Source organism: Oncorhynchus nerka, linkage group LG4, assembly GCF_034236695.1.
Source record: "Oncorhynchus nerka isolate Pitt River linkage group LG4, Oner_Uvic_2.0, whole genome shotgun sequence".
Classification (NCBI taxonomy): domain Eukaryota; kingdom Metazoa; phylum Chordata; class Actinopteri; order Salmoniformes; family Salmonidae; genus Oncorhynchus; species Oncorhynchus nerka.
The window spans coordinates 67,152,947-67,175,168 of NC_088399.1; the positions used below are offsets into that span (position 1 = coordinate 67,152,947).

General features: G+C 43.6%; 1 protein-coding gene across 1 annotated transcript in view; it reads right to left on the minus strand.

Annotated features, from left to right (window-relative positions):
* The window catches only part of LOC135571530 (mucin-3A-like), a gene marked incomplete at its 3' end in the record, with an annotated part of 79,186 nt that extends 60,987 nt beyond the window's left edge, over nt 1–18,199 (minus strand). Inside the window, exon 1 of the mRNA XM_065018132.1 lies at nt 18,087–18,199. Coding sequence (XP_064874204.1) covers nt 18,087–18,199 — 113 coding nt within the window. The remainder of the gene's footprint in view (nt 1–18,086) is intronic.
* Nucleotides 18,200–22,222: the final 4,023 nt, after the last annotated feature.

A 22,222-nucleotide genomic window follows, 5' to 3' on the forward strand; every position in this document is an offset into this window, starting at 1 on the left:
CAACAACTGTCTCTGTCTTCATGTTTCTTTCTTGTAAACATTTCCCATCCTGGAGTATGAGACCTTGTGGAGATCTGTGGTAGGGAAGATTGTATGAAAATTTAGCAGTAGACACTATGTTACCCTATACTAGTTATTATCATCATGGTTTCTATAGTTTAGGCCTATAGCTAGCTAAGCCTAGCTAGCTACCTGTGTTATCCAGCTAGCTATAAAGGTGCATGTTAACACCAACTATTTTTATAAATAACCCAAGATAGACCACACCCTGTTGTTTCCAATGAGAAGTTAATGAGTCGAGTGGGCAGAACAAGAAACGAGGTGGGAAGAGCCAAGCTTAATTTGCCCTTGCACTCCTTCTAAACATCGCACATTTTTTTTGAAATGTAAGCAAAGGGAGTCCAATCTGTTCATAAAATATTCTAGTTTTGGGAAAAGACTCTCCCACTGCCAGCTACTTAGCTTCCTTCCCCACCATATTAGGCGGTGAGAGGAAGCTCCAACTGGATACTTCACATGTATGCTTCCGGTGAAACATCTGAGTCATTGTTCTATCTGTGTTGACTCTCATAAGTTAGCTGGTGTTTAGTCACGGTATCTCTGTGCATTCAAATTGCCAACAATAAAATTCAATAGTGTCCATTTTCCGTAGCTTATGCCTTCCCATTCCATAACCCCACCGCCACCATCGGGAACTTAGTTCACAACGTTGACTTCAGCAAACCTCTCATCCACACAAAGCCATACACGCTGTCTGCCATCAGCCTTGTACAGTTGAAACCCGAATTCACACTTCTCCAGCGTGCCAGTGGCCATCGAAGTTGAACATTTGCCTACTGAAGTCGGTTACGACACCGAACTGCAGTCAGGTCAACACCCTGGTGAGGACCACGAGCACGCAGATGAGCTTCCCTTAGACGGTTTGTGCATAAATTCTTCGGTTGTGCAAACCCACAGTTTCATCAGCAGTTAACTATAACAATTGTTAGTGTAAGTACCAATGCAATTGTTCAACCTCTCTTTCATATCGTCTGAGATCCCCAAGGATTGGAAAGCTGCCGCAGTCATCCCCCTCTTCAAAGGGGGAGACACCCTGGACCCAAACTGTTACAGACCTATATCCATCCTGCCCTGCCTATCTAAGGTCTTCGAAAGCCAAGTCAACAAACAGGTCACTGACCATCTCGAATCCCACCGTACCTTCTCCGCTGTGCAATCTGGTTTCCGAGCCGGTCACGGGTGCACCTCAGCCACGCTCAAGGTACTAAACGATATCATAACCGCCATCGATAAAAGACAGTACTGTGCAGCCGTCTTCATCGACCTTGCCAAGGCTTTCGACTCTGTCAATCACCATATTCTTATCGGCAGACTCAGTAGCCTCGGTTTTTCGGATGACTGCCTTGCCTGGTTCACCAATTACTTTGCAGACAAGAGTTCAGTGTGTCAAATCGGAGGGCATGCTGTCCGGTCCTCTGGCAGTCTCTATGGGGGTGCCACAGGGTTCAATTCTCGGGCCGACTCTTTTCTCTGTATATATCAATGATGTTGCTCTTGCTGCGGGCGATTCCCTGATCCACCTCTACGCAGATGACACCATTCTATATACCTCCGGCCCGTCCTTGGACACTGTGCTATCTAACCTCCAAACGAGCTTCAATGCCATACAACACTCCTTCCGTGGCCTCCAACTGCTCTTAAACGCTAGTAAAACCAAATGCATGCTTTTCAACCGTTCGCTGCCTGCACCCGCACGCCTGACCAGCATCACCACCCTGGATGGTTCCGACCGTGAATATGTGGACATCTATAAGTACCTAGGTGTCTGGCTAGACTGTAAACTCTCCTTCCAGACTCATATCAAACATCTCCAATCGAAAATCAAATCAAGAGTCGGCTTTCTATTCCGCAACAAAGCCTCCTTCACTCACGCCGCCAAACTTACCCTAGTAAAACTGACTATCCTACCGATCCTCGACTTCGGCGATGTCATCTACAAAATTGCTTCCAACACTCTACTCAGCAAACTGGATGCAGTTTATCACAGTGCCATCCGTTTTGTCACTAAAGCACCTTATACCACCCACCACTGCGACTTGTATGCTCTAGTCGGCTGGCCCTCGCTACATATTCATCGCCAGACCCACTGGCTCCAGGTCATCTACAAGTCTATGCTAGGTAAAGCTCCGCCTTATCTCAGTTCACTGGTCACGATGGCAACACCCATCCGTAGCACGCGCTCCAGCAGGTGTATCTCACTGATCATCCCTAAAGCCAACACCTCATTTGGCTGCCTTTCGTTCCAGTTCTCTGCTGCCTGTGACTGGAACGAATTGCAAAAATTGCTGAAGTTGGAGACTTTTATCTCCCTCACCAACTTCAAACATCTGCTATCTGAGCAGCTAACCGATCGCTGCAGCTGTACATAGTCTATCGGTAAACAGCCCACCCATTTTTACCTACCTCATCCCCATACTGTTTTTATTTATTTACTTTTCTGCTCTTTTGCACACCAGTATCTCTACCTATACATGACCATCTGATAATTTATCACTCCAGTGTTAATCTGCAAAATTGTAATTATTCGCCTACCTCCTCATGCTTTTTGCACACAATGTATATAGACTCCCCTTTTTTTCTACTGTGTTATTGACTTGTTAATTGTTTACTCCATGTGTAACTCTGTGTTGTCTGTTCACACTGTATGCTTTATCTTGGCCAGGTCACAGTTGCAAATGAGAACTTGTTCTCAACTAGCCTACCTGGTTAAATAAAGGTGAAAATTAAAAAAAAATAATAATAATTACACTGTAATAAGGAACTTCCTTAAAATGAAGTTTTACCGTGAATTTGTCCCAATACTTTTGGTCCCCTAAAGTGGGGGGACTATGAACAAAAAGTGCTGTAATTTGTATACCCGATATGGATGAAAATACCCTTAAATCACATCTGATACTTTCACCTCATAGTCATAGTATAATTTCAAATCCAAGGTGATGTAGTATAGAGCAAAAACAACAAAACATTTGTCACTGTCCCAATACTTTTGAAACTCACTGTATGTTGAACAATAACTAACCAGCCGCTGATTATTTGGCGCCCTCTTGCTATCGAGATAAAATATGACTACAATAGTGAAATATTTTCTATTGTCAGACTGATGGAGGCGGTCTTTGTCCATTCATAACTTCTTTACATAAAGTTAAAGTGGCACTCCAGTCTCATGTTCACCTCATTTAACACCTGATTTACTGAACAAAAAGCACATCTCAAATGAGTATCACAGTATGAGTCATATTACCTGTTGGTAAAATTTGGAAATGGTTTAAATATTTTTTTCACCATCCTTTTTTCTGTAGGGGTTTTAGAACTACTTCGTAAAGTCTGTGATTCAATGTTGGGGGTAACACAGTAATTTAACGCCTTTGTTTTTTCAATTTAAGTAATAAGTTACTTTGTTACTTTTGCAAATATGCAAATCGTTACTTTTAAATATGATATAACTTTTACATTTTTATTTTATTTTTGCCTCCCCAAAAATGTTAATCCCTTCCTCTATATTCATGCCCTTCTTGTTTCTTGAAGAACGTTGTGGCGGGAAGCAAACTGCCTAAAATGTAAAATGGCAGAGACAACAGCCTTTACATCATGGAATATCAAATATCAAGAAGCACCTTCAGGCCAAGCACGGCTCCACAATACTGGTGGAGAAAGACCCAAACCAGCCGATTGCCTTTGACGCTGAGGATTACGGCGCTTCTGCTCCAAAACAGCTCCAAAACAGCAAACGTTAGATTTCTGTTCCGCTAATCCTGTCACCCCGATATATAACTAAATGAACATGTATGCGTCTTTGATGATTGTATGTAATTCCTTTGATTGCATGTGTAAGGATAATATGAAATTCTAGCTTGATGCATGCCTGGCAATATATTAGCCTTATTAATAATGAAGCTGTTATAACGCTCTGGCTTACTACTGAGCACTGATAACAGTATCTCGTGACAAACACCAGCTGCACTGACACTCCCGACCTTGAGTAACAGGAACGAACAAGCACACACACCAAATCCTCCCTTTTAGCTGAACAGTGTGAGACAGAAACAAGCGCACACACAAAATCTCCTTCCTAGCCGAACATTGTGTGACTGAGAACGGCACGATGAGACCCAGAGGAACGACGGACGGCTCAACAGGACCAATCCAAGAAGACAACACCTCAACTGTGGCCAACCAAAAGACAGGGACTTCCAGACTCAACCCACTTTTTTGTACTGTACATAACATGCTTACAATCTGTTATCGGGGCTTCTTTCTGCTGGTTCCTTGGTAGCCAAATGAATGAGCCCGTATACGTTGTACCAGATATCTTTACTCTGAATAAACTGTCGCTTGTCACACAATTGACCACCTTGTCCGAATCGATCCTTGACCGACTCGCCCTATCTACATATCCCATCATCAACAGAAATGGTAGCAGAGGATGGTTAACTAACGACCCAGTCCAGAGTGGTTGATGTGGGTGTGAGGGGGCGAATTGGTGAAAGGACGGTTCGCGGAGGACAGGTGAAGACATTCGGGGGAGGACAACAATTCTGCTCAACTCGGGAAACTGATCTCCAGGTCGACCATAAACAAGGTAAGCAAAACCTGTTAAATCAAACTTTGCATATTGTCGCATAGTCTATCCAAATTTGATCAGTATTACCGGGTGTGAGTATGAATTTTTGTTTAAATTTATATGCATAAATGACATGAGAATGACAGTGAAGTAAACATATGTGGTCGTAATTCTATTCAATAAGTCCTGCTGTGACAGGTCCGACTGAGATCGTTAAGGGATGGAATTATAATTCTATTCAATAAGTCCTGCTGTGACAGGTCCGACTGAGATCGGTAACTGATAGAATTATATGTTAAGTGATAATTCTATTCAATAAGTCCTGCTGTGACAGGTCCGACTGAGATCGGTAACTGATAGAATTAAATGTTAAGTGATAATTCTATTCAATAAGTCCTGCTGTGACAGGTCCGACTGAGATCGGTAACTGATAGAATTAATTTAAGTGATAATTCTATTCAATAAGTCCTGCTGTGACAGGTCCGACTGAGATCGGTAACTGATAGATTCGGAGTGTTCGAGAATTCTCAAATGTATGTGCATAAGTGTTAAGTGTCTACTGAATGATAAATTGAACGAATGCTTAGAAAATGTTTTAGATGTGTCGACTTTATTGAATGAATGTTCAAACGATGTTTTAGATGTACTGCCTATATCGAGTGAATGTTTAAACAATGTTTTAGTTGTGTTGCCATATAATCTATTGGTTGCGCATTCCACAACGCCGTGTAAATTAAACAACGCATATACAATTCTGAGTGTGCGAGGGAGCAGCTCTGAGATAAGGCAGAGTACGTGGCTCCAGGAATTCATCACGGGTATTTACCAGTGACGGGCTAAGTATACTCAGATAGTCTGAATATATATTTCAATTGGTCAAAATATACATATATATTTACTAAAACATACAATACATGACAAATGGTGACCCCGACGTGATCTGGTAAAAGGACATCGCTGGACATTGGTGTGCCAGCCGATTGGCCAGTACTGTCGTCGGACGGTGTCTCTCACAAATCCTGACCGGTCAATTAAAAAGGGTAAGCAGACACCTGTTGTGAAAAACTAAAGTTCTGCACATTGTTATCCAAATTTAGTTTTGTGAGACACCTGTTTGATGTAAGTTACTAAATTTAAACTATTATGATGTGTGAGATTGGAAAATAGTTGAGAAAGTAATATCTCCATTGGCAACTGCAATTTTATTATTGATCAACCATACTTAATGGTGCATTGTGTATGGGATGTACTAGTATGCCTGGCTGGTAGGTGGTAACAGAGAACACTTACTACATGTATGAATGGTGGGTAACGGGTGACCACCAAAGCTTGAATGGATAGTCTGGGACTACATGTATGATTCATCCTAGTTGATTATAAAAGTGTGACTGGATAGTCTTGGACTACATGTATGAGTGGTGGGTAACGAGTGATCACCAAAGTGCGAATAGAAAGCCATATGATGCGAACGAGATGTACTAGGCAGGGCCAAGTGTGAATGACGGATATTTAAATTGATTACTCGGACTTGAGACCGATTTAGCCTTCGGGAAAGGGTCTCTCTAAGGTCCTAACAAAGCATAGGTGTGTGTGAAGTACATTGGGTAGTGAAGTAAAGGTGATAATCCGGGGGACACTAGACTTCTTAATACCCTAGGGGACCCACAGTGCATAATTGAGTTCTTACTTTAGACCTAATTGGGGGCCGATTTCAAATCAAATCAAATCAAATTTTATTTGTCACATACACATGGTTAGCAGATGTAAATGCGAGTGTAGCGAAATGCTTGTGCTTCTAGTTCCGACAATGCAGTGATAACCAACAAGTAATCTAACTAACAATTCTAAAACTACTGTCTTATACACAGTGTAAGGGGATAAAGAATATGTACATAAGGATATATGAGTGAGTGATGGTACAGAGCAGCATACAGTAGATGGTATCGAGTACAGTATATACATATGAGATGAGTATGTAGACAAAGTAAACAAAGTGGCATAGTTAAAGTGGCTAGTGATACATGTATTACATAAGGATGCAGTCGATGATGTAGAGTACAGTATATACGTATGCATATGAGATGAATAATGTAGGGTAAGTAACATTATATAAGGTAGCATTGTTTAAAGTGGCTAGTGATATATTTACATCATTTCCCATCAATTCCCATTATTAAAGTGGCTGGAGTTGGGTCAGTGTCAATGACAGTGTGTTGGCAGCAGCCACTCAATGGTGGCTGTTTAACAGTCTGATAGCCTTGAGATAGAAGCTGTTTTTCAGTCTCTCAGTCCCAGCTTTGATGCACCTGTACTGACCTCGCCTTCTGGATGATAGCGGGGTGAACAGGCAGTGGTTCGGGTGGTTGATGGCCTTGATGATCTTTATGGCCTTCCTGTAACATCGGGTGGTGTAGGTGTCCTGGAGGGCAGGTAGTTTGCCCCGGTGATGCGTTGTGCAGACCTCACTACCCTCTGGAGAGCCTTACGGTTGAGGGCGGAGCAGTTGCCGTACCAGGCGGTGATACAGCCCGCCAGGATGCTCTCGATTGTGCATCTGTAGAAGTTTGTGAGTGCTTTTGGTGACAAGCCGAATTTCTTCAGCCTCCTGAGGTTGAAGAGGCGCTGCTGCGCCTTCTTCACGACGCTGTCAGTGTGAGTGTACCAATTCAGTTTGTCTGTGATGTGTATGCCGAGGAACTTAAAACTTGCTACCCTCTCCACTACTGTTCCATCGATGTGGATAGGGGGTGTTCCCTCTGCTGTTTCCTGAAGTCCACAATCATCTCCTTAGTTTTGTTGACGTTGAGTGTGAGGTTATTTTCCTGACACCACACTCCGAGGGCCCTCACCTCCTCCCTGTAGGCCGTCTCGTCGTTGTTGGTAATCAAGCCTACCACTGTTGTGTCGTCCGCAAACTTGATGATTGAGTTGGAGGCGTACGTGGCCACGCAGTCGTGGGTGAACAGGGAGTACAGGAGAGGGCTCAGAACGCACCCTTGTGGGGCCCCCGTGTTGAGGATCAGCGGGGAGGAGATGTTGTTGCCTACCCTCACCACCTGGGGGCGGCCCGTCAGGAAGTCCAGTACCCAGTTGCACAGGGCGGGGTCGAGACCCAGGGTCTCGAGCTTGATGACGAGCTTGGAGGGTACTATGGTGTTGAATGCCGAGCTGTAGTCGATGAACAGCATTCTCACATAGGTATTCCTCTTGTCCAGGTGGGTTAGGGCAGTGTGCAGTGTGGTTGAGATTGCATCGTCTGTGGACCTATTTGGGCGGTAAGCAAATTGGAGTGGGTCTAGGGTGTCAGGTAGGGTGGAGGTGATATGGTCCTTGACTAGTCTCTCAAAGCACTTCATGATGACGGAAGTGAGTGCTACGGGGCGGTAGTCGTTTAGCTCAGTTACCTTAGCTTTCTTGGGAACAGGAACAATGGTGGCCCTCTTGAAGCATGTGGGAACAGCAGACTGGTATAGGGATTGATTGAATATGTCCGTAAACACACCGCCAGCTGGTCTGCGCATGCTCTGAGGGCGCGGCTGGGGATGCCGTCTGGGCCTGCAGCCTTGCGAGGGTTAACACGTTTAAATGTCTTACTCACCTCGGCTGCAGTGAAGGAGAGACCGCATGTTTTCGTTGCAGGCCGTGTCAGTGGCACTGTATTGTCCTCAAAGCGGGCAAAAAGTTATTTAGTCTGCCTGGGAGCAAGACATCCTGGTCCGTGACTGGGCTGGGTTTCTTCTTGTAGTCCGTGATTGACTGTAGACCCTGCCACATGCCTCTTGTGTCTGAGCCGTTGAATTGAGATTCTACTTTGTCTCTGTACTGACGCTTAGCTTGTTTAATAGCCTTGCGGAGGGAATAGCTGCACTGTTTGTATTCGGTCATGTTGCCAGACACCTTGCCCTGATTAAAAGCAGTGGTTCGCGCTTTCAGTTTCACGCGAATGCTGCCATCAATCCACGGTTTCTGGTTAGGGAATGTTTTTATCGTTGCTATGGGAACGACATCTTCAACGCACGTTCTAATGAACTCGCACACCGAATCAGCGTATTCGTCAATATTTTTATCTGACGCAATACGAAACATGTCCCAGTCCACGTGATGGAAGCAGTCTTGGAGTGTGGAGTCAGCTTGGTCTGACCAGCGTTGGACAGACCTCAGCGTGGGAGCCTCTTGTTTAAGTTTCTGCCTGTAGGCAGGGATCAACAAAATGGAGTCGTGGTCAGCTTTTCCGAAGGGGGCGGGGCAGGGCCTTATATGCGTCGCGGAAGTTAGAGTAACAATGATCCAAGGTTTTACCACCCCTGGTTGCGCAATCGAAATGCTGATAAAATTTAGGGAGTCTTGTTTTCAGATTAGCTTTGTTAAAATCCCCAGCTACAATGAATGCAGCCTCCGGATAAATGGTTTCCAGTTTGCAAAGAGTTAAATAAAGTTCGTTCAGAGCCATCGATGTGTCTGCTTGGGGGATATATACGGCTGTGATTATAATCGAAGAGAATTCTCTTGGAAGATAATGCGGTCTACATTTGATTGTGAGGAATTCTAAATCAGGTGAACAGAAGGATTTGAGTTCCTGTATGTTTCCTTCATCACACCATGTCTCGTTAGTCATGAGGCATACGCCCCGCCGCTCTTCTTACCAGAAAGATGTTTGTTTCTGTCGGCGCGATGCGTGGAGAAACCCGTTGGCTGCACCGCATCGGATAGCGTCTTCCCAGTAAGCCATGTTTCCGTGAAGCAGAGAACATTGCAGTCTCTGATGTCCCTCTGGAATGCTACCCTTGCTCGGATTTCATCAACCTTGTTGTCAAGAGACTGGACATTGGCAAGAAGAATGCTGGGGAGTGGTGCGCGATGTGCCCTTGTCCGTAGTCTGACCAGAAGACCGCTACGTTTCCCTCTTTTTCGGAGTCGTTTTCTTGGGTCGCTGCATGCGATCCATTCCGTTGTCCTGTTTGTAAGGCAGAACACAGGATCCGCGTCGCGGAAAACATATTCTTGGTCGTACTGATGGTGAGTTGACGCTGATCTTATATTCAGTAGTTCTTCTCGACTGTATGTAATGAAACCTAAGATGACCTGGGGTACTAATGTAAGAAATAACACGTAAAAAAACAAAAAACTGCATAGTTTCCTAGGAACGCGAAGCGAGGCGGCCATCTCTGTCGGCGCCGGAAGTTGTTATGATTTGGCCGTAGGGAAGGGGTACCACTTGGATTTTAGTAAAGGCGTGGGTTGTTGGCAGTATTGTAGTGTACATGGAATGTCGTTGGAAATGGATAAGGTGTTGAGAACGCTGAAGTCCACTCTAGAATTAAATGAAGGCAGAGAGGGCAAGGAGTGGAGGAGACGGGGTGAGAAGCTGTACAGAGAATGGACAGAAGGCGGGGCTATTGCATCTCCTACTGGTCTGCTTGCTGGGGAGAATGAAGATTTGTGTGTGTATGGTGTAAATTGAAGCTTACTGGCGTAAATGAAGATTTGTGAGACTCAAATCGTGTGCATGAAATACGCTTGATATTCAGTCGGGGACTAATATCGGTATGAATGAGGTCGGGGACCAACGAGTGTGGTACATTAGGTATTTCAGTTGGAGCTGGTACCGGTGAGAATGTTGAAAAAGTTGAAAAAGTCGCAGGCTTGCTGATGAGAGTTATATCATAGAATATTGGGGGGTGTGCATGACTGTTGGAAAAGGTGTTAAACTCTATTAACGTAAAATTCGGTGTGTAGGGTTATATTATGAGGTTTGAACTATACTAATATTGTAGAATTACATAATCAACATCTGAACATACTTACGTTAAACATTAATTGAGCCACTGAGTAATAGATAAGATATACACTAGGTACGGGGCGACGGGTGTGGTCGATGTAAGACGGGAGTGGTGTTCTAACCAAGTGCTGAGAAATAAGGTAGATTTATTTTGTTCTTTTAATTAATTTACACAGGTACTTCCCGGTTATTGATTTTGGTTTGATTGTTCAGATAACACCACTGAAATTAAACAGGAGGTTAAGGTATACTAACATTAGAATCTGTTTTCATTATGGGGAACAATGAAAGGCCCGCAGAGGGGATTGCAGGCTGAGGTTTTTATGTTAAAGGGACAGTGCACGTTTATCACAGTTGTGTGTGTGTCTAATGGCTGGGTATTTAAGAAGTATTTTTGGGGAGACAATTTGGAGAAACAGAATAAAACATGAAACGTCCCCGCAAATTATTTGAGTTTGAGATTATCATAATTATTAGGTTTTGTTTTTGAGTAAACGTTTGGGTTAAGGGATTTCCACGTTCCCAGAGACATGGTATTTTACAGAAGGGGAAAAGGCAGACGGAGGGGCCCTCCCCGCCCTGCAGAGACCTTGAAGGTTGGAGAGAAGAGAGAGGAGGGGGGAGAGTTGGACATGTGGAAAATGAAAGGGGCGCTCCTACATGATAATGTCAGAACAGAAGGATAATATACTAATCTTACCTAAGTCATTATTTAGAGTAGGTAAGGTTGTTACCTGGGCAGAGCCAGGTATCAAAAGGGGGATGGGTAAATTGTGGTCTAGGATAGGATGGGGCCTATTGGATAAGAAACTAATAATTAAAAAAAAAATGTGTAGCTAACAAATGGGCATAGAAGTTAAAGATATAATCAGATAAAACATATGAGAAATTGTTTGTTAACCAAGCCTGTATGTCCAGGATTTTATGCATTACAGGTGAACTACAGGTGAAGTCACTCAATCCAGTCCCAGAGGCTTGGGGACCATACCAAAGACCCCTGGTGACAGCTAGCTGAAAGAGCTACCCAGATTCATATCGCACGGCGGGAGGGTAAGACACATTGTCACTGTCGGACAATAAACAGTGTTCGGGAGGAGAACTGGAATTAACAGAATTCCGGGGGCCATCTCTCGAATGAAGTAACCCTCCCTGTCCTGTCACCCCTGTTTTTGTTCATAGAAGTGAAGATGTGTCTGGCTCTGGCTAAGTGATGTGTTCTTGGGGAAAGGGTGGGGCTTCAAATGGAAGCTGTTCGTCTGAGCTGTCTTATCGTGGGTGACATATTCCTGATACAGCACGTCCTACTTGAGTATGCGGAGAGTGGTAATTTGACCCATGGTTTAGACGATGAGGATTTTGTTCCAAAATAAGCATAAGAGATCCCTAGATCTGGGTAGACAGGAAGTTAGAGTAGAGATTACATGATAACCGACTTCGGACAGTTCTAGGATTGGAGAAGATGGTATCCTTATAGCATAGGGGATCCCACAAAGGTGGATAGGTTTTCCATGATATGGGGAAAACCTGGGAGCACTGTTGAACTTTGTAAAGGTGATGAAATCCTACTAACCATCAAAACTATTAAGCTCTCTGATGCAGGCACTTACACCCTCGGACTACAAAGGACGAGGACAGACATGATGGGTGTGTTTTCTATTAAGGTGCTGCCAAAACCAGAGGTCTCAGACGAACCAGGGCCAGACACACTCCTCTACCACCCCTGGACCGAACCTGCCACCTACCACCACTGTGTTAAAAATACCATTCAGGTAATTAATGTTAGAGACTATTCGGCTATTGATCAATTAGGCACCGAGACTGGTTTTGATGGTAGGGACAATTTGTGGCTGTCTTATATGAGGTACACAGCTAAAACCCTGAGAAGAAAGGACTGCATTATTTGTAGTCATGCTAGACCTGTTCTGGCTACACACCCATTTGCTGTAGGAGAAGGAGAGGGTGGTTGTGTATTCTGAGAGGTTTTTACCAGGTTCAGCCCAATTCAACTCTCTGTTCCTCTTTGAGCCTTGTGTTTCCTGCAGTACCTCCTCATCGGGCCTCTTGGGGTGTTGAGGCATATGGGGGCAATTACAGGTGCATCATGGGTACAGGTAATGGCATTGATTATGGGAGATTGCCTGAAGCTGATTGCAGTAGTAACATAACCATTAATTCCACTTGGCCAGTTACAGGCCTAAACCAAACTAGTGGTCTGGCTGATGTGTGGTGGATGTGTGTAGCCAAAAGAGTGCTGAGACCCATTCTTAGAGGAGAATGGCAAGGTACGTGTGGTCTGACCAGTTTGATAATTCCACTGACCATTGTTGATGTTACTGCTGAACAGCTGTTGGGTTCTGTATCCAGGGGACCTGAAAACATTCCATCCCATGGGAGACATAGACGTAGTGCTCCATGGACAGAGGATGTAGTTGACATACACACTAACCTGTTGGGAGTGCCAGTGGGGGTTCCTCATGAGTTTCCGGCCTTGGGTAGGAATGATGGACTCTGGCACTTACTACCTATTATGGGTCCAGCCATAGTGGATGCTAGACAGACTGCATGGATTAATTATATCTACTATAATCAACAGCGTTTTGTGAATTACTCCCGTGATGCACTCACTGGTATGTCTGAACAGCTTGAGGCCACATCTAGGGTTTCCAGACAGTATAGACTTGCTTTGGATATGCTTCTTGCCAGTCAGGGGGGTGTCTGCAAGATGTTCGGTAAACAATGTTGCACGTATATTCCTAATAATACCAGTCCAGATGGTAGTATATCTAAGGCCCTTAATGGGCTTGATGCACTATCTGCTAAGATGAGGACCATGGCGGGGGTGGAGGAGTCTGACTGTTCTCTTAGATGGGGAGCCTGGTTAGGTAAGTACACTGGTATACTGGATTTCTGACCCTAATTCTTGTATTATTTGTTATTGATGTGATGTGCTGCTTGCATCATACCGTGTTTTAAGAAGTCTGTTACAGATGTGGTGAAGGCTTCAGGCATGATGCCTTTGCTTGATGCTCCAGTTGGAGAGGCTGAGGTGAAGCATGCTTTCAGGGGAGGATGAGACTGACTGAGAATGACACATGGTATGCTGTGGGTGAGGTAGTAGAATAAATTTTACACCACCACAGTTCCTTGTTATACATTTTTATGATAGGTTTTCTTTCCAGTATGTTTGTTCTCCCTGTTGTGAAGGTTTAGAGTCCCTGGGTGGCAAGGAGCCCACCTGGTACAGGATAGGAGTAGCTGAGAGGACCAGATGGTTTATAATAATGCTTTGCTCTACTTTACTCTGTTTTCCATGACCAAAGTTGTATCCTATATCTTACATGTCAATAAACAATAAAGTTTTATCCTGTTTTTGATTAGTGACACCCTTGTGGATGACAAAAGGGGGAAACAAAAGCATATATCACTTGTCCATTTTGTTGGGACTGCTGAAATAAAGGATAATGAGTGACACCCTAGCGGGTGTCAAAAGGGGGACTTAAATTTCACACCATTTTCTTTTGATCTGTTTTTGAATGAGCTGTTGTTCTCTTTTGACATGAGGGTTGTAAGTTCCTAGGTGGCTGGTAGCCAATCTAGTACATAGTGGGATCGAATGGAGGACATGAAGGTATTTTAAACTTTGTAACTGTTATATGATTCATTGAGGAATTTTTGTTCACACCCTTGGGGTTATTTTACATTATAGCCATTACCATATATATGATTGAATATTATCTGCTGTTGCCTTGTGTGGATGTATGTATGTGTTATGCAACCTAGCTGATTTGAAACATTGTCAAAAGTATCAGGGCCAGGGGACTTTCTCATGCTGGAAAAATACAGAAGGGAGGGCACATTCAGAGCGTGGGGTTGCGAGAACAAGCGGTCTTTTGTTAGATTACAGGAGCCAGGTGCGAGATAACGGTATGGAGCATGAGACCCATCTTTCAGTTTTTGCAGCCATTTTAGTGTTGTGCGGCTGCTGTTGCATTCCGTGTATTCGCTCACTCACTACTAGAGTTATATCTAAGGCCATTGACCCAGCAAGCCCTTCCCAGATGTTTCCCCTTTTAGGGGATGGGGAACCCGAGTATGAAGAGGGGGATCCAGTTGCTTTTATTGATTAAGCTTCTCCATTGTATGTCGTGCCTCTTCTGGGATGGGAAGAGGGGGCATTGCGGTCTTTGTGGGCCATTCCATATAGACTTACCTAGTTTAGGCTATTTTCCTTTTTGGGTTATGTTTTTGTTTTGCTTGGAGTAATGTATCTGGACTATATCACATCTCTTAGGAGATGTGAAGAGAGGGAATCACAAAACTTTTCCTTCTGGGAAAAGTTTTCTTTTGTGTCTGGATCTAGTTAGGTTGTGTCACGTCTCTGGGGAGATGTGAAGAGAGGGATTTGTAAGGATAATATGAAATTCTAGCTTGATGCATGCCTGGCAATATATTAGCCTTATTAATAATGAAGCTGTTATAACGCTCTGGCTTACTACTGAGCACTGATAACAGTATCTCGTGACAAACACCAGCTGCACTGACACTCCCGACCTTGAGTAACAGGAACGAACAAGCACACACACCAAATCCTCCCTTTTAGCTGAACAGTGTGAGACAGAAACAAGCGCACACACAAAATCTCCTTCCTAGCCAAACATTGTGTGACTGAGAGCGGCACGATGAGACCCAGAGGAACGACGGACGGCTCAACAGGACCAATCCAAGAAGACAACACCTCAACTGTGGCCAACCAAAAGACAGGGACTTCCAGACTCAACCCACTTTTTTGTACTGTACATAACATGCTTACAATCTGTTATCGGGGCTTCTTTCTGCTGGTTCCTTGGTAGCCAAATGAATGAGCCCGTATACGTTGTACCAGATATCTTTACTCTGAATAAACTGTCGCTTGTCATACAATTGACCACCTTGTCCGAATCGATCCTTGACCGACTCGCCCTATCTACATATCCCATCATCAACACATGCCATTTATTTCAATGCATTATGTTTAGGATTTATTTGACAGTTTGCGTTCGTGGTCAGCAGTTTAATGAGCAGGTTATTTTAATTTTAAATCGGGTTTGTATTTAGTGACTTTAATATGTATATTTCGTTTCATTGAGCTGCCTAAATGTTGGTTTTGATGTATGGACAATTGTCCTTTGATTCGTTGGATTTGTCAAGATTTATTTCGTTGTGATCAACACTTTTCATTGCATTCATCAGACATTTCGATAGTTTAATGTGGAATTTTGATAGAACACTTGGACAAAGACGTATTTATACATTTCTCCTACATCACACTTTTTTTGTGGAACAGTTACATTTCAATATAGACTGCTGAACTACAAAGTCTAAATAATAATGCGATACAAAATAAGATGTTTATTGCAAAAAAACAACTAAAACAGCTATTAGGAAATCTTGACAGAGATCTCGGTCTTGAGCTCTCCGGTGATGCCCGATGACATCAGTGCTGTCTATAGTGTGACGCATTGACAACTCTAGGTGATTATCGGAACGTTCCACTTTGAATGTCCTTTGAGTAGCCTACTAAATAGGCAGTGGCGATTTTAGCATGTTTACCTTGGTGGGGAAACAAAAAAACATTTTTTTGTAGAGGCATGTCACATGTGCCGAATACAAAAGGTGTAGCCATTTCACCTTACCGTGAAATGCTTACTTACAAGCCCTTAACCAACAATGCAGTTCAAGAAATAGTTACTAAAATATGTACCAAATAAAACTAAAGTAAAAAAATGTATTTAAAAAAATAAAGTAACACAATGAATGTATATAATAACGAGGCTATATACATGGGGTACTGAGTCAATGTCCGGGGTACAAGTTTTTAAAAAAAATGTATTTCACCTTTATTTAACCAGGTAGGCTAGTTGAGAACAGGTTCTCATTTGCAACTGTGACCTGGCCAAGATAAAGCATAGCAGAGTGAACAGACAACAGAGTTACACATGGAGTAAACAATTAACAAGTCAATAACACAGTAGAGAAAAAAAGGGGAGTCTATATACAATGTGTGCAAAAGGCATGAGGAGGTAGGCGAATAATTACAATATTGCAGATTAACACTGGAGTGATAAATGATCAGATGATCATGTACAGGTAGAGATATGTGTGCAAAAGAGCAGAAAAGTAAATAAATAAAAACTGTGGGGATGAGGTAGGTGAAAATGGGTGGGCTATTTACCAATAGATTATGTACAGCTGCAGCGATCGGTTAGCTGCTCAGATAGCTGATGTTTGAAGTTGGTGAGGGAGATAAAAGTCTCCAACTTCAGCCATTTTTGCAATTCGTTCCAGTCACAGGCAGCAGAGTACTGGAACGAAAGGCGGCCGAATGAGGTGTTGGCTTTGGGGATGCTCAATGAGATACACCTGCTGGAGCGCGTGCTACGGATGGGTGTTGCCATCGTGACCAGTGAGCTGAGATAAGGCGGAGCTTTACCTAGCATGGCCTTGTAGATGACCTGGAGCCAGTGGGTCTGGCGACGAATATGTAGCGAGGGCCAGCCGACTAGAGCATACAAGTCGCAGTGGTGGGTAGTATAAGGTGCTTTAGTGACAAAACGGAGATGTTTGATATGAGTCTGGAAGGAGAGTTTACAGTCTAGCCAGACACCTAGGTACTTATAGATGTCCACATATTCAAGGTCGGAACCATCCAGTGTGGTGATGCTAGTCGGGCAAGCGGGTGCAGGCAGCGATCGGTTGAAAAGCATGCATTTGGTTTTACTAGCGTTTAAGAGCAGTTGGAGGCCACGGAAAGAGTGTTGTATGGCATTGAAGCTCGATTGGAGGTTAGATAGCACAGTGTCCAATGACGGGCCGAAAGTGTATAGAATGGTGTCGTCTGCGTAGAGGTGGATCAGGGAATCGCCCGCAGCAAGAGCAACATCATTGATATACACAGAGAAAAGAGTCGGCCCGAGAATTGAACCCTGTGGCACCCCCATAGAGACTGCCAGAGGACCGGACAACATGCCCTACCGTAAACGGTACAGCCAAATGGTTACTTGCATAGTAGCAATATCAGAAATAGATAGTGTCAATATAAATCAAATATACAGTATGTACAATATCAATAATGATATCAGTGATAGATAAGGTATGCTTACAATCAGGGGTAAAGTGGCTGAGCAGTGGGATAAAAAAAAAATAGTAGCAGCAACATATGGTGTGTGTGTGTTAGGAGAGAGGCATGTGAATAGAGGCACTGCAGATAGTGGTGATGACTGGGAACTCGCCCCCAGTGATCAACTGGTCCGTCTGAACCACGCATGAACAATGGAATCTATATTCGGAGAGCCTGTTTCTGTCCTGCCCTTGACTTTGGTGCAGGGCATGTGATGTCCATAGCCTCTTTGTTGCATAAGCTCCCTGATCTTCTCAAAAAGATAAACTTGTCTGTGTCCAGTCCAGGTGGTGCTTGTATTGTACAGGCAGACCATCTATGGGAGGAAGGATGTCAGTGTTACGCAGCAGCTGAAACTTGGTCCCGACTGAGTACAAACCCTCCTTGGTGACAACAACACTAGGGTCCAGAGCATCGAAGCTGTAAAGCAGGAAATAACAACAACAAAAAACATGACCACCACCTCCCACGTATAGATAAAAATAACCTCATGCAATGGAAATTATATTCACCTGAATTGCTGGTACTACTTGATCTGTGGCAGCAGCCTGAAGTACAGAGTCAGGTGTTGCCAACCATAGCTTTCCACCAGCACCGTACCATCCTCCAGTCCAACCAGCTGTGGGATGTTGACCCCTGTCATAATGCTGTCCTTCACAACACCAGCAATCTCAGACAAAAAGTGTTCACTCTGGTCTTTCTGAAGTGCTGCTTGATTAGGCCGAAGCACCAGTCAGGGCAAACTTGGTGTGGCCTGTGATCAGGAAGTGAAGGTCCAGACTGTGGTGGAGCTTGTGCATGGTCCGCCAGGCACAATACCAGAGCACAAACTTGTTCTTGTTTTGGCCACTGCAGTTGTCACAATTCAGGTCCATACTTGTTTCCCCAACTCCATAGTGTGGTGAAGAAATGGTGCATGGAGTTGATAACTGCGCAGCTGCCTTTGCTGGATGACATGCCTTCATCAATCAAGTAGTTTACTTGTTGCGGAATTCCTTCACAGCAGACACCAAACAAGCCACACTTGCGAGGAGTTAAAAAGTAGATGGAACCTGGCTGCATAGGGTCAGAAGGATAGTACACCTGCAAACAACAAAATAACATTAGGATAAAATGGGGGAACCCAAGAGCGGACTCAGAAGAGGAAGCCGGGATGAATTAACCAAAATGTTTATTGTACACAGAAATATGGAGTGCAGAACCGGGGTAGCTCAGATGAGTTGCAGAAAAAACAGAAGTGTAGAGTGAGGTTGGAGTTGGCGGAGTTGAACAGGAAAACAAATCCAAGGTAGTGGTGAATGATATCCAGTACAAGGTGGTTGAATGGTGAGATGTGGAACAGGAGACAGGAGCCAGAGGGGTAACTGCAAGAAAGGACAAAACAGCTTAAGGCAGTGGGAAAAGCACAGATTTTGAGAACTAACAAAAGGCTAGGATAATGACTGACTGAGCAGAGATTACAATCTGGCAGGGTGGAAGTGGCAGGATTGAGCATTTGTAGAGATCTTGATTTATGGAACGATTTGCAGCTGGTAGGGATCTGCTCTGACTCCAGCACACCTGTCTCCAACCACACAATCACAAAAAGAGGGAGAGGGAGAGAACTGCAGATCAAGAGGACACCGGATGACCACCAGAGGGCGTAGCAGGAGCAGATGTGACAGATACATTTAAATTAATTGTTTCACCTGTGTCAGTCTGTCTTTACACAGCTCAGTGAAAGGCATGCCTGCCTCCCATATATACACTTCCATTCAAAAGTTTGGGGTAACTTATAAATGAGCTTGTTTTTTAAAGAAAAGCACATTTTTGGTCCATTAAAATAACATCAAGTTGATCAGAAATACACTGAAGACATTGTTAATGTTGTAAATGACTATTGTAGCTGGAAACGGCAGATTTTTTATGGAATATGTACAGAGGCCCATTATCAGCAACCATCACTCCTGTGTTCCAATGGCACATTGTGTTAGCTAATCCAAGTTTATCATTTTAAAAGGCTAATTGATCATTAGAAAACCCTTTTGCAATTATGTTAGCACAGCTGAAAACAGTTGTCCTGATTAAAGAAGCAATAAAACTGGCCTTCTTTAGACTAGTTGAGTATCTGGAGCATCAGCATTTGTGCGTTCGATTACAGGCTCAAAATGGCCAGAAAAAAAGACCTTCCCTGTGAAACTCGTCAGTCTATTCTTGTTCTGAGAAATGAAGGCTATTCCATGCGAGAAATTGCCAAGAAACTGAAAATCTCGTACAACGTTGAGTACTATTCCATTCACAGAACAGAGCAAACTGGCCCTAACCAGAATAGAAATAGTAGTGCACAACTGAGCAAGAGGACAAGTATATTAGAGTGTGTAGTTTGAGAAACAGACCTGTCACAAGTCCTCAACTGGCAGCTTCATTAAATAGTACCCGCAAAACACCAGTCTCAACGTCAACAGTGAAGAAGCGACTCCGGGATGCTGGCCTTCTTCTTCTTCTTTTAATGAAGCTGCCAGTTGAGGACTTGTGAGGCGTCTGTTTCTCAAACACTTTTTTGCAGACGGTTACTGACACCGGCCATATTCAACGTTTGTTGAGCGTTCGTAAATCCGTCAGTTATTCTGTGCTCTGGCACACTCAAACGAGTCTGGTCTGAAACAGTTGTTGCAATGACATTATTTTGAAATGGATACTTGCATTGTGGATTATTTTGTTAAGTTTTGCTATGCAAGATATTTAAAAAAATACGCTTTAGACAGCATTACCTAAACATACTGACCAGCTCATATAGACATAAGTGTGCTATACGGCAGACCAATCCAAACTCATCTCTCGGCATGTCCAGCCCACTCATTATCTCAGCCAATCATGGCTAGTAGGAAGGTTAATTCCTTTCTCTGTAGCTTAACCAACAAGGTTTGTAATTTAAAAAAATATATATATTCGTATATACAGATGGCATACAAGTTTGTTATTAAGGCACATGAAAGTTCACATGTTCGAAAAGGCATTTCTGCCCCCCAAAAAAGCATTTTGATGAAAATAAAAAGTTTTACGTACAAACAGCTCTCCTATGAAAGTAGTGAGAGAGAACAGTCTGACATGAGTTTGACAATTTTTTGGGCCTTCCTCTGACACCGCCTAGTATATAGGTCCTGGATTGCAGGAAGCTTGTCCCCGGTGATGTACTGGGCAGTACAATGGCACCACAACAATCCTGCCAAGAGAGGGCTACCCACCAAAACTCACAAGCACAGGCAAGGAGGGCATTAATCAGAAAAGCAACAAAGAGACCAAATATAATCCTGAAGGAGCTGCAAAACTCCACAGCAGGAGATTGGAGTATCTGTCCATAGGACCACTTTAAGCCGTACACTCCACAGAGCTGGGCTTTATGAAAGAGTGGCCAGACAAATTGCTTAAAGAAACTAATAAGCAAACACGTTTGGTGTTCGCCAAAAAGCATGTGGGAGACTCCCCAAACATATGGAACTTCTCCACAACTTTGTCCCTGACCTGTTTGGAGAGCGCCTTGGTCCCGCTTGCTTGGTGGTGCCCCTTGCTTAGTTGTGTTGCAGCATCTGGGGCCTTTCAGAACAGGTGTATATATACTGAGATCATGTGACACTTAGATTGCACACAGGTGGACTTTATTTAACTAATTATTTGACTTCTGAAGGTAATTGGTTGCACCAGATCTTATTTAGGGGCTTCATAGCAAAGGGGCAAATTATTTTTATATTTTTTTTAAACAAGTAATTTTTGTTCATTTCATTTCACCAATTTAGAATATTTTGTGTATGTCTATTACATGACATCCAAATTAAAATCCATTTAAATTACAGGTTGTAATTACAACAAAATAGGAAAAACACAAAGGGGGATGAAATCTTTTGCAAGCCACTGTACGGGGCAATAGTCATTTAGTTCAGTTACCTTCACTTTCTTGGGTGCAGGAACAATGATGGACATCATGAAGCAAGTGGGGTAGGGAGAGATTGAATATGTTTGTAAACATTCCAGCCAGTTGGTCTGTGCATGCTCCGAGAACGCTGCTAGGGATGCCAACTGGGCCAGCAGCCTTGTGAGGGTTAATACGTTTAAATGTCTTACTCACTTCGACCATGGAGAATGAGAGCTCACAGTCCTTGGGAGTGGCGGTGGCCTGCGTCAGTGCCACTGTGATCAAAAAAATGTTGAAGCATGGATTCCAATTAGTCAGACCAGCGTTGAACAATCATTACCACCCTTACTTCCGGTTTGAGTTTTTCTTTATAGGAAGGGACGAGCAGAAATGAGGTGTGATCTGATTTGCCAAAGGGAGGATGGAGGTGGGTATTGTATCCGTCCTGGAAGGGAGAGTAGCAATGGTCAAGAGTTTTGATGAGCGTGTAGCGCAGGCAATGTGTAATACTTTGGTTGCGTTTTCCTCAGATTTGCTTTATTGAAGTCCCCAGCTACAATAAATGCGGCCTCAGGATATGCGGTTTCTAGTTTGCACAAAGTCCAGTGTAGTTCCTTGAAAGCCGTCATACTTGAGGGGGAATATACACAGCTGTGATGATGACCAAAGACAATTCTCTCGGGAGGTAAAATGGTCAGCATTTGATTCTAGGTCGGGTGAACAAAATCACTTGAGTTCCGATACCATACCACAATTACACAATGCGTAGTTATGATT